This window comes from Calypte anna, chromosome 20 (genome assembly GCF_003957555.1).
Source record: "Calypte anna isolate BGI_N300 chromosome 20, bCalAnn1_v1.p, whole genome shotgun sequence".
In the NCBI taxonomy this organism is placed as follows: domain Eukaryota; kingdom Metazoa; phylum Chordata; class Aves; order Apodiformes; family Trochilidae; genus Calypte; species Calypte anna.
Window position 1 is genome coordinate 3,250,758 of NC_044265.1, and position 12,570 is coordinate 3,263,327.

Sequence of the window (12,570 nt, forward strand, 5' to 3'; positions counted from 1 at the left end):
TCTGGAGTATCTGGGAAGATGTTCCTTAGGAAACTGCCTGCAGAGTGCTGGCTTTGCAGAGACAGGAGAACTCTGGCAGGCTCCTGCTCTCCTCCTTGTGTGAGCAGGGACTGAGGTCCCAGGGCTCTACAGTCTCTGAGCCCTCCTGTGTTAGCTGTGCTGCAGCAGATCTGGGGCTCACAAGGGATGTGCTTGGCCCACACAGGCCACTGCTGAGAAGCTGTGTCGTACCTATGAGGATCAGCTGAGTGAGGCCAAGTCCAAAGTGGATGAGCTGCAGAGACAACTGACTGATGTCAGCACCCAGCGGGGCAGGCTGCAGACTGAGAACGGTACCTGGGGGTGACACCTGGGGAACATGTGGCTGCCCTGGGGCTGGTCTTGCACTGGGGAAGCCCTGGTTCAGTTGGGCAGATTGTCCTGCTTCTTCCATAGCCAAAAAATAGTAGCAGAAAATCCAACTGGAGTGGAGGGGAAGGGGATGTCTGTGTTGTACCTCCTCTCAGGCATTGCAGAGGTGCCTTGGCAAGAAGAGGAGCTCCCTGGTGATGCTAGTTGTGCTGGGGAGTGTGCTGTGGTCAGGAGAGGTTTCTACCTGGCCTGCTGGTGTGCCCTTGGCTGGGTAGGGATACAGATGAGACTGCTGGAGATGTCCATGCAGCTGAAGGTCATAGGCTCTGGGGGATGCAAGCTAATGCAGATTGCAACCTTTTGCCCCCAAAGCAGCTGTTTTGCCTCTGTTTGAATCCAGGGGAGCTCAGTCGCCTTCTGGAGGAAAAGGAGTCCTTCATCAACCAGCTGAGCCGTGGCAAGACCTCCTTCACACAGACCATTGAGGAACTCAAGAGGCAGCTGGAGGAAGAGACCAAGGTGAGGCTTCTCTTGCAAGACTGATCTCTGAGTGACACAGATCTCAGGGAATGGGATGTATGTTCCAGTCTGGCAGTGGCCTGGATACTTGGAGTGGGGAGGTGGGACACAGCCTGCACACAGGAGCCCCCAGGACAGCTCTTAGCCTGGGAAAAACAGAAGTTCCCTCCCTCTGGCCCCTGGTCCTGGTGCCATGGCCCATCTCCTGCAGCCTGGGGCCAGCTGCTCCTCTCATGAGCTCTCCCTTCCTCAGAGTAAGAATGCCCTGGCCCATGCCCTGCAAGCCTCCCGCCATGACTGTGACCTGCTGAGGGAGCAGTATGAGGAGGAGGTGGAGGCCAAGAGTGAGCTACAGAGGAACCTGTCCAAGGCCAATGCAGAAGTAGCCCAGTGGAGAACCAAATATGAGACAGATGCCATCCAGAGGACAGAGGAGCTGGAGGAAGCCAAGTGAGTCTCATGGCAGGAGTCTGCTCCTCACAGGTGCCAGGTTCAAGGATGGGGTTTTCCCAGACCCCAGAGTGAGACTGTACTCTTCAGCCCAAACTTGATGTTGTTTGGGCAGGCTGGGACCTTCTCTCCTTAGAGCAGTGGGGTGGGATGAGACTTGGGCTGGGAGTGCTCACCCTTTGCTGCCATGGGCAGGAAGAAGCTGGCCAGCAGGCTGCAGGAGGCTGAGGAGGCAGTGGAAGCTGCTCATGCCAAGTGCTCCTCACTGGAAAAGACCAAGCACAGGCTGCAGACAGAGATCGAGGACCTCTCAGTGGACTTGGAACGCGCCAACTCAGCCTGTGCTGCCCTGGACAAGAAACAGAGAAACTTCGACAGGATCCTGGCTGAGTGGAAGCAGAAGTATGAGGAGACCCAGGCAGAGCTGGAGGCATCACAGAAGGAGTCACGAGGCCTGAGCACAGAACTCTTCAAGCTCAAGAATGCCTACGAGGAGTCCCTGGACAACCTGGAGACCCTCAAGAGGGAGAACAAGAACTTGCAGGGTAGGACTGGGCTCAAGCTTCTCCCTTGAACTCTCTGCTCAGGGTCCTGCTCTCACAGGTAGCCAGTGGCTCCCCTGTCCTCATTCATGTGGTGGGATGGGGGTCCCTTGTAGGCAGGGAGCAGACCTTGCTGCTCAACCAAGCCTGACCCATTTACTCCTTGGAGGGATGCAGCAGCCCAGCCAGGAAGCCAGCAGGTGTCCTGCCCTCTCTCTGGGGACACTGTGGTCAGACAGGCAGTGTCACTTGGCTCTTGTTTGCAAATAGTGCGTGTTTTGCTGTCAAGAGTGCCATGGCTGCAGCAGGACACTGGCCTGGGGGTGTTCCTCTTGGACAAGCAGGTCTCCATGGGTCCTTAATGCCTCTCCCATGGCCTCTCCTTCACCCAGACTGCAGGGGGCCACAGCAGGGCCCAGAAATGTTCCCAGACATAACCTCAGCTGCTCTCCAAGGGGTTGGGGAGACATCAGCTGAGCCTGGGCTGGGGGATGAGGAAGTCACCTGTGCAGGGCTGGCCCCACAAGCTCACTCCTGACCAAACACCCTTCTCTCCCTGCCAGAGGAAATTGCTGATCTGACTGACCAGATCAGTATGAGTGGCAAAACTATCCATGAGCTGGAGAAGCTGAAGAAAGCTCTGGAGAATGAGAAGAGTGATATCCAAGCAGCTCTGGAGGAGGCTGAGGTGGGTCCTTGTTTCCCACTGGTGCTGGTGTGGTGATAGTCCTGAGATGGGCTGGCACCCCTGGTCACCCACTTGTGGGGGTTGTGCAACCAGCAGCAAGGCACTGAGGAGCTCCACCTGCCCTGCTCCCCATACTTGTGGGCTGAGGAGGGCAAGGCCAGGGTAGGTGGCTGGGGAGGTCCCCTTCAAAAGCCACCTTCTCATGGGTGCCATTTTCTCTAGGGAGCCCTGGAGCATGAGGAGAGCAAGACGCTGCGCATCCAGCTGGAGCTGAACCAGATTAAGTCTGATGTGGACAGGAAGCTGGCGGAGAAGGACGAGGAGATCGAGAACCTGAGGTGAGTTTGGAGAAGGGGCCAGGCTGAACCACCGTGGCACAGCAGAGCTGGTGCCACGGCCCAGGCTGGGTGTCCCTGGGTGGACAGAGCTGATCCATCATCCCTCCTGCAGGCGCAACCACCAGCGTGCCATGGACTCCCTGCAGGCCACGCTGGATGCCGAGGCCCGGGCCAAGAATGAGGCCGTCCGGCTGAGGAAGAAGATGGAGGGAGACCTCAACGAGATGGAGATCCAGCTGAGCCACGCCAATCGCCAGGCTGCAGAGTTCCAGAAGATGGTCCGCCAGCTCCAAGCCCAGATCAAGGTGGGATGGGCTCGGTGCTGTCCCCTCTCCCAGCTCCAGCTCCTCCTGTCCCCACTGACCCCACACTGCCTGGCAGGACCTGCAAATCGAGTTGGATGACACCCAACGCCACAACGATGACCTGAAGGAGCAGGCGGCCGCCCTGGAGCGCCGCAACAACCTCCTGCTGGCAGAGGTGGAGGAGCTGCGGGCGGCCCTGGAGCAGGCAGAGAGGAGCAGGAAGCTGGCAGAGCAGGAGCTGCTGGATGCCACGGAGAGGGTCAACCTGCTCCACTCTCAGGTGAGGGACTGCTGGATCAAAGTGAGCTTGCAACCCAGAAAGCCAAGTGGGTCCTGGGCTGCACCAAAAGTAGCAGACAGCAGGCCAAGGGAGGGGATTCTCCCCCTCTGCTCTGCTCTTGTGAGACCCCACCTGGAGCTCTGTGTCCAGTTCTGGAGTCCCCAACATAAGAACGACACAGAGCTCCTGGAACATGTCCAGAGCAGAGGCCACTAAAATGCTCAGAGGGCTGGAGCACCTCCCTGGGAAGCCAGGCTGAGGGATTGGGGTTGTTCAGCCTGGAGAAGAGGAGGCTCCAAGGTGACCTCAGAGCAACCTTCCAATACCTGAAGGGGGCTACAAGAAAGCTGGGGGAGGGCTTTGGACACAGGGGTGTAGTGAGAGGACAAAGGGAAATGGCTTAAAATTTGAAAGGGGAGATTTAGGTTAGAGCTTAGGAAATTCTTTCCTGTGAGGGTGCTGAGCCCCTGGCCCAGGCTGCCCAGAGAAGCTGTGGCTGCCCCATCCCTGACAGTGTTCCAGCCCAGGCTGGATGGGGCTTGGAGCAACCTGGGCTGTGGGAGGTGTCCCTGACCATGGCAGGGGGGTGGAACTGGATGAGCTTTCAGGTCTCTTCCAACCCAAACCATTCTGTGATTCTGATTCTATAATCCCGGGTCTCTGCTGGCACTGGAGCAGCAGGAGCCTGGCTGGCAATGGGGCCAAAAGGAATGACAGGTTCCTGTGGCACTGCCCTGCTCTGTTCCCAGAACACGGGCCTGATCAACCAGAAGAAGAAGCTGGAAGCTGACATCTCCCAGCTGAGTGGCGAGGTGGAGGACACGGTGCAGGAATGCCGCAATGCAGAGGAGAAGGCAAAGAAGGCAATCACGGATGTAAGAGCAGCAAAGGGACCCAGCACCCTGTGGGGTTGCTGGGTGGGAGGAGACGGGAGGGTCTTCAAGCTTCTCCTCGAGGCCTTGTGGCGATGCCTTTGTGCTCTTGACCTTGCAGGCTGCCATGATGGCAGAAGAGCTGAAGAAGGAGCAGGACACGAGTGCACACCTGGAGCGGATGAAGAAGAACATGGAGCAGACCATCAAGGACCTGCAGATGCGTCTGGATGAAGCAGAGCAGATTGCTCTAAAGGGGGGCAAGAAGCAGATCCAGAAGCTGGAGGCCAGGGTGAGACTGCAGAAGCAGAGTCATGGCTGTGCCACCTAGAAGCGTTCTGGCACTCTGCTCCAACCCCTGGGCCATCGAGCTTGGCAGGGCACTGTCCTTGTCCCATCCTTTTGGTGCCAGACTACCACAGGGGGACTGTGGGCAGTGAGGAGCAGTCCCTGAAGACCTGGCTCACTGTCTTTGCTCAGAGTGGCTTAGCCTTGTCTGTGGCTACTCTGGTCCAGGGAGCTCAGGTGGGGCTGGTGCTGGTGCTGGTGCTGGCACTAGGGACCTGTATGCTAAGCTGGCATCTGTTCCCCCCCCAGGTACGGGAGCTGGAGGGAGAGCTGGATTCAGAGCAGAAGAAGACAGCTGAAGCCCAGAAGGGCATTCGCAAGTACGAGCGGAGGATCAAGGAGCTGAGCTACCAGGTATGGCAGCACTGAGCACTGCTCCAGCCCAGCAGGACCTGGCCCAACCCTCCCTGTGCTCAGATCCTTGTGGTCTCCAATGAGAGCAGCCCAGCCTGGCGTGTTCTTGTAGAGAAACAAGATAAACCAGGTGCCTCGAGTTGCCAAAGAGTGGGTGTGAGTCCACCTGTGCCTGGTTAGGGCAGGCCCCCTATTACCAGGGGGCCAATAAAGGTGGGACACACACCCACAGAGAGGAGCTCACTCTTGTGTGAGGCAATGGAGAGGCCAGCAGCTTGTCGAGCCTCAGGAGCAAGAAAGGCTCCTCCTGCTACATGTTCTGGTGCTGTGCTGGGACTGACATGGCCAGGGGGGGCCTTCCCTGTCCCAGCGTCCTCCACCAGCTCCATCTCTCTGGGGTTTTTGCTGGCACCCCCTGGGTAATCAGGGGACATGGGGCTGGTGGCACTGTTAGTGTGATAACCTCTAGCACCCTCTTGGGACAGCCAAAGCCTGAGCTGGGGAGGGGTTTGTGTCTGTTGAGTTCCTGCTAATGGGCGGGGGGACTTGCAGGCTGAAGAAGATCGGAAGAACCTTGCCCGGATGCAGGACCTGATCGACAAACTGCAGAGCAAGGTCAAGAGCTACAAACGCCAGTTCGAGGAGGCGGTAAGTGCCTGTGCCCCCCTCCCCACCCGCGGGGCTCCTCCTGGGGTGGCTGCGAGGACAAGGGGCCAGCAGGGAGCGGAGCAGAGCCCGGTATCCTGGCAGTGTCCCATGTGCCCACCTCTCCCTGCACCCCCAGGAGCAGCAGGCCAACTCCAACCTGGTGAAGTACCGCAAGGTGCAGCACGAACTGGACGATGCCGAGGAGCGCGCAGACATCGCCGAGACGCAGGTCAACAAACTGCGTGCCCGCACCAGAGATGTCCTCATCTCCAAGGTGAGGAGGGGGACACAGGGCACAGCTTCTGCCAGCCCTGGAGCTAGAGGAGAGGTTGGACAGCCCATGGCCTCATCCTGCCCGGCAGTGCTCTCCTCAGCTGCCACTGGTGCTGGGATCTGAGGGGTGGCTGGGTGCTCCTTGCCTCCAGACCTGGGATCTCACTAAAGCTCTTCTGACTTTCTTATTGCCAGCACGAGTAGTGGGAGCCTGGCTGCCAGCCCTGCCCTATCCTGTCCCAGCTGCCTGATGGAGCTTGGAGGCAGATGGCTGCAACAGCCACTGCCAGCTCTGCACTGCCTGAATAAACACGGATCTGCTAGGACTTGCTCTGCTGTGTCTGTCATGGGGTAACCAGGGCCTTGGCTTCCATTGCTGGAGATGTGGGGGCAAGCTGGCATTTTGGGGACACCTTTCGCAGCCAGGCAGGGGCAGGAAAGAGGCACAGGTCTACCCTCTCCCTGGCTCCCTCCAGGGTTTAGGTAGGTTCTGGGATAAAGAGCCCTTCTCTCATCCCTTCCCAGCAAAACACTCCATCACCTCTCAGCTCTAGGAGAGCAGAGCTGCATTAGGGCAGGTGGGAGGGCAAAGCAGACCTCTCTGAAACTATTACTTCTGGAGAAAAGATTGAAAAAAAAAATAAAAAATCCTAATGGCAGTCCTGCAGGGCAGAGGAAAGGCTGTGACTGCAAAGAAAGACATCTCCACTCACTTCTTTAAAATAGATTTCTTTAATAGGTTCCATTGAATGCTTTTATTTGCAGTTAGTAAATCGGCATTAACCTGGGCAGCACAAACCTCAGCAATCCATGAGGATAGTGCAGACTTCCAGAAGTATTTGTGAAGGACAGGGGTCCCACCTCCCACCCTGTCCCAGCCTGCTGCCACCCCCCTTGCAGACAGCCCCAAGCAGTGTTCCCTCTCCCTCAGCAAGATAACACGAGGATGAAGGGCAAAGCTGCCTGGTCCCTCTCAAGAAGATTCTTGAAGCATTGGGCAGGGACAGAGGAGCCCACAGGGATGCCAGAATTCACCAGTGACACTCCCTGCCCGCTGCCCTGGGTGCCCACCCACAGAGGGAGGATGAGGTGGGTGCTCAGCTCAGCCCCTAAGAACTGTCTGTGCCTTAAAGAGAGCTGGGAGTGAGACTCAGCAGGTTCACAGCAGCCACCAGTGGATGCACCAATTAACTAGACTATGGAAAAGGCATCCCTTAACTTAAAAGCCTTTTAATTTGAAGCATTTATTTGAAGTGTACATCTATTACAGTTAAGAAGCAAAGATACACCAAAAACACAAATACCCAAGAACAAAAAAAGTACAGATGAAAAAGAAATTATAGCTCAGGAAAGGGAGGGAGCGGGGTGGAGGGGACACCTGATGAAGAGCAGAGTCACAGCTGCTGTAGCAAGGAGCTCCTGCCACAAGGGATGTGACCAGGGTAACCTCACTGGAGCAGGACAGGGTCCTCCAGTTCTATGCACAAGCTCAGCAGCTCTGACCACCCTGCAAGCAAATTCTGACTGCAAGTCCACAGCAGGACACTGAAGGGTGAGATAAGGGAGAGATGAAGGGCGACTTTTAGAGAGCAAGTCCTGCACCCTGGGCTGGAACCCTCCTCCACTCATCCAGGCCCCAGCACAGGGATCCTCAGTGTGGGTTTCACTCTGCTGGCAAAGACGAGAGACAAAATGCTCCAGCTGTGAGACATCCTCACTCCCAGCCCCTCTCCAGAGGCTGGACAAAGCTGAAGTCATCTCATCAAATAAGTTAAGAAAATTTACAAAAATTCTGATGCATGTTTCAAAGAAAACAGGTTTCTCTTAGCTGGAGCTGCAAGACATTTTTTGACTTAAATGCAGTGGCTCAGGACTTCAGACTGTATTTCATTCCTGGGAATCTGACTGTCTTGGAGCAACGCAATTAACAGTGAGCAGGCAGGGTTTGGCAACAGAACTGCCAAAACCCAGCTCCCTGTTTCCCAACATTCCCTACAAAGTTACTGTCCATTCAACCAGGAGTGTTTATTCCCAGCGCTTAACACATTCTGATTAAAATAGATCCAGGAAAAAAACCCAAACAGCTGACATCTCCAGTAAATATTGCACTTCAAGATTAATGTGTGTGTTGATATTAAGGACTGAAAGCAGAGACTGACATAAGACTTCCAGGCAGAGCAGGTTAGCATCAAGAGCAATGGTCCTGAAAAGGATTTAAAAACCAGATTAGTTACCCAAGAAGGGACAAGCCGCAAGTTTAAAAAATTAGTACATTTTAATGCTAGTGCTCCATGAAAAAGCCAGCCCCTATTGCAATTCCACCACTGCTGAAACGTCTCTGTTCTCCACAGCACTGTAAAACACCTTCAGATGGGAAGGACCTGCAGGAAAGGCGACAGGAACAGAGGTTCTCTCAACACGCAGACAGATTTAGTACCAAATGATCCAAAAGTAGATGGTAAAGAGGTGACTGGAGCTAGGGCTCTCAGGAATTAAAAGCACACGCACACACACACACACTCTCACACTCTAACCAACACTAAACCCCTGGTTCCAAACCCCAACAGAAAGAGTTACACCTGAAGGGAGCCCTCACGGTGCCTCTGCACGTGGCTGGTGAGTTGGGGCCCAACCAAGCTGGCTCCTTGGACCTCACATTTGGAGGGCAACTTCTGTGCTTTTTGACTTGCTAATTCTGGTAGCCATGAAATACAGCCACACCTAAATTGGCACATACAGAGTATCCTCATCTGTCAGCAAAAAAATCCTCTAACCAGCCATGTTGGCCCAGGAGAAAAGAGGATAAAAAAAAAGATAATAATAGAGGCTGGTTTTCGCAGGTGAATATTTTTTACCCCAGAACAACTGGAAGATAATACATCCCTGAATGTGTTGCCCAGAGAAGTTTTCAAAGTCTCTTTCATTAGAGATCAGAGATGGGGACTGGGAGAGGGCCGGGGTGGTGACAATGCAGTAACGTTCCTCGGTTCCAAGCTGCACACACACACACACTACACAGCTTATCCCTGAAAATCCACGGGCTGTGAGGTACCCTCCAAGCGCTGTCCATCAGAAGCCAAAGTGAAGAATCACTCCTCAGAAAAGTCTCTGTCAATGTCCATATATGCCTCGTCGATGTAGCTAACTATGGCACAGGGAGATGTCCTGTCAGGACTGAGCAGTATAGATACAGTCTCTTTCCAGTAGGTAAAACTAATACATGAGCTCTGTGGGAAGAGATGAAGAGGCTGGTTAACGTGGCACCAAGAGGCAGCAGAAGACACATCCCCAAGGCTTTCAGTAGAGAGAATCCCTTCCTGCTCAGCCTGACTTCTCCAGCCACAGTTTCACACCTCTGGTTCACTGTTCAGCCCATCCTCCCCGGGGCCTGGAGCAGAAGGGGTGAATGCTGAACCCTTCTGCCATCAGACTCCCACCACCCAGCTGCAGACTCCCAGCACCAGTGGCAGCTGCAGCCTTTCCAAGAGGACACAGAACACTCACCACCCCAGCCAGGCTGGGAGGGCCAGCACTGCCTGTGAGCACTATGCACACACAAGCCCAAACTTCTCCTTTGCTGTCCAGCCCAAACCCAAACTGAGACACTGTGGTGCTGCAGATCACGGCCATGCTGGCACTAGCTCCTAGGAAAGACACAAAGTCTAATACACCCTCCCTGCTCACATCTCTCCATGCCAGAAGGCCTCTCCAGCAGCCTTACATCATACTGTGTCTTACCCAAAGCCTTTGCACACTGGACAACCAACTCCACCCCACCAGTGGCCCAAACATAAGCACAGCAGGGTGCATGTACAGGGACACTCTGGCTAAGGTGTGAGTCTGGGAGCTGGATTCCATGCTGCCATCTCAACAGCCCTGCCTGTAGAACTCACTCAGCTTTAGCAAATCTCACCTCTGCCTGTCAGAGCCACAACCTAAGATGACCTTTGCAGGGAAACCCAGCACCTGCCTGGTTGTGGTCTGCCTGCTGGCAGGAAGGACCTGTCTAGGTTTGATGGTGTGAAAAGCACCAGAGGGAGTAACACTGAGGGACAGGACTTCCTCCTTTCCCTTCACAACCTTTCACTGCCCATTTTTACTACAAGTAGACATTGCTATGGTTGATTCCTGCTATGGGAAAAGGTTTACATACATTTTCTAAGCAGGTGCTGTCTTTATCCTTGTTGAGGTAATGCTGCTGCCAGAATCGCAGGAGACTGTGGAAGTTGTTCAGGATGAAGCCTGGGTACTTTTCTGTGTACTCCATCTGTTGCAAAGTGCGCAGATAAAAAGGGAGCTTCTCTTTCCTTCGGGCCAGCATGAGGATAACTAAACTTGTGTTCAAACAACTGACGTTTTCCTGAAAGTAAAAATGACACAGTAGGTCAAACAATGTGCTCATGGGAAGCAGGCAGAGGAGGTGCTCCTATACACCTCCCAGCCCAGACCACCACTAAAAATCATCAGCAAGATTAACACAAAGTTACTGCCAGCTCTTTACCTGTGTAAGTGTCTGTACGTGGATAATGTTAATGAGCCTGAACAGAAAGGACATTCTCATGGACATCTGGGACATGTAGGATAAGAGGCGACACTCTGACAGGACTTCTGCAACTGCAGCAAGAGGAAAAAGACAATCATCAGGTGCTTGAAGTTCAGTTGTGTTGGTCTGAGCACAGACTGTAGCAAAAAACCTGCAAGGGGGCATTTCTTTGTCTAAAACAGGGATTCTTCTAATCCCAGATTTTAAATAACCCCCTTTTCTCATTTCTCATTCTTTACCTTTAGCATCAGACTGGTTCTCAAATCGGTCCAGGGACAGCGTAATGCAGCGAACAAGCATGTTGGAGTCAACCAGGGAACTGTTGATCTGATTTAAAAATATCTGGAACTAAAGAGAAATACTTTTTAGTGCTGAATTACAACAAACAAACAAACAATGCATCCTACATGACCAGCCCTGGAGGAAGTCTGACACAACAGCATTCCACACCCTCTTTGGAACGTGTGTGGCCAAATGGCCTCAGCCAGTTTACTCTGTTAGCAGAAGGGGAAGAGGTCAGAGTGAACCCAAGCAGGGAGAGCTACAAACATAACCTGGCAAGTAGGACAAGAGTAAGAGTTCCAGTAACCTTACTGGAGGTTACTGTTGAAACCACCCTAAGTTCTGAGCACAAGCACCTACAACGTGCAACACACAGCTTCACACACACGGACAATTTCCCCATCTCTTCAGAAGCAAGATTTAGATTCTAAAGCCCAGAATACTTGGGGTTCATTAATTTATCTCTAACAAGAATACTAGATAATACTTCTGGGCCTGCCTCATCCATTCCAAGGCAATACTGGCACTGAGGGCTGACCAAACATCCCTAAAGCAAGTGAACACTTAACCCACTAAGAAACAGAAAAATGCCAAAGTCCTGGCACCACTAAAATTTGTTTTCAAGCTTTGTCACTTCAATGAGACAAAGATTTCATACAGTTTGTTTTGAAAGATGGCACTGGCTTCAGTAGTTCCTCCAGATCCATGTTTTTCTACACTTATTTTGTACAGCAGAGAGTGCTGGGGAAGAATACAGCAAGGGATTCATACAGCATGAGAACTACAAAAGTTATGGATCAACAAATAGGAAGCACAAGGGATAAAGACACATTCTCTAGAGTCTGTGTGAGTTTATTTACCAGAAAACAACCTGAAATTAAACACATCTTTATTGTAAATACAGCTCTGTTTCTACTCTCCAAGGTCTTCCAGACTTAACAGCAACCAGAGAAAAACTACACTACAAGAGCAAGAGCATGAGGCCATTCAAAACCCAACCAGCAGCTGATGTTATGTGCACAAGAGCATGACCCCACACCTACATACACAACAAGGTTTTATAGGCAACTACATCAGCCATGACTTCTTAGAATGTCTGGCAGTTCAAATAACAAAGATAAGACATGTTGCTGTGCAGTATCAAACACTACTGAGTATTTTAAGTCATCCCTCTAAAGAACCCAAGCTTCAGTAAAAGATTTTCTGGAGCCTGTCCCAATGCCCACAACTACCAGCTTAACCCAAACTCCAGTGACTTCACAAGAAACATTCTATCATCTTTGAGCTCTGGCCTTAGACCTGACTGATCATGTAAGAGGACAATGTTTTCTGACCAGCTCAGCACTTGTTGCCTCAGAACAGCTGGGGGCACTTCTGAAAACATGAGTGTACACAGCCACACTTCTGATGAGATTTTGGCAGCTCACTCCTTAGTGTTTACTGTGCACCAAGCTCAACAATCACACCAAAATCAGGAAATGAAGCTGGTTTTCTCAGTGCTACATTTGGTTATGAGAGAGTGTAATTTGGCCCACAGAGGGACAGCTTCTACAAATATTTACCTTCTCATCTGTGTTGATGTATTTGTTGAATCTCTTGAATGCATCAATATTGAATTTCATCAGTTCTCCCAGAAGGTCAAAGTAACTCTGAAGCACATCTCGTGATTTGCACTCACTATCAACAATGCAGTAGAGAATATGCTGGCAGGGGAGAAAAACATGTTACTGCCACAGATCAGCTCAAACCAGCAGTACAGCACAGACTCTGATTGCAT

The 12,570-nt window shown here is 52.6% G+C and overlaps 2 protein-coding genes across 2 annotated transcripts in view; one reads left to right on the top strand and one right to left on the bottom strand.

The window, feature by feature from the left end:
- MYH7B (myosin heavy chain 7B) overlaps positions 1-6,260 on the top strand; it is a 28,982-nt gene extending 22,722 nt beyond the window's left edge. The window contains exons 29-42 of the mRNA XM_030462839.1: positions 206-332; positions 752-870; positions 1,124-1,320; positions 1,516-1,865; positions 2,426-2,550; positions 2,773-2,888; positions 3,001-3,193; positions 3,270-3,473; positions 4,223-4,348; positions 4,467-4,637; positions 4,943-5,047; positions 5,600-5,695; positions 5,832-5,969; positions 6,164-6,260. Of these exons, the coding sequence (XP_030318699.1) occupies positions 206-332; positions 752-870; positions 1,124-1,320; positions 1,516-1,865; positions 2,426-2,550; positions 2,773-2,888; positions 3,001-3,193; positions 3,270-3,473; positions 4,223-4,348; positions 4,467-4,637; positions 4,943-5,047; positions 5,600-5,695; positions 5,832-5,969; positions 6,164-6,172 (2,076 nt within the window). The 3' untranslated portion in view covers positions 6,173-6,260. The remainder of the gene's footprint in view (positions 1-205; positions 333-751; positions 871-1,123; positions 1,321-1,515; positions 1,866-2,425; positions 2,551-2,772; positions 2,889-3,000; positions 3,194-3,269; positions 3,474-4,222; positions 4,349-4,466; positions 4,638-4,942; positions 5,048-5,599; positions 5,696-5,831; positions 5,970-6,163) is intronic.
- Positions 6,261-7,185: 925 nt separating this feature from the next.
- TRPC4AP (transient receptor potential cation channel subfamily C member 4 associated protein) overlaps positions 7,186-12,570 on the bottom strand; it is a 33,502-nt gene continuing 28,117 nt past the window's right edge. Inside the window, exons 15-19 of the mRNA XM_030462898.1 lie at positions 12,356-12,496; positions 10,751-10,859; positions 10,470-10,582; positions 10,122-10,328; positions 7,186-9,195 (exon numbers count right to left, since the gene is read on the bottom strand). Coding sequence (XP_030318758.1) covers positions 9,058-9,195; positions 10,122-10,328; positions 10,470-10,582; positions 10,751-10,859; positions 12,356-12,496 — 708 coding nt within the window. The 3' untranslated portion in view covers positions 7,186-9,057. The remainder of the gene's footprint in view (positions 9,196-10,121; positions 10,329-10,469; positions 10,583-10,750; positions 10,860-12,355; positions 12,497-12,570) is intronic.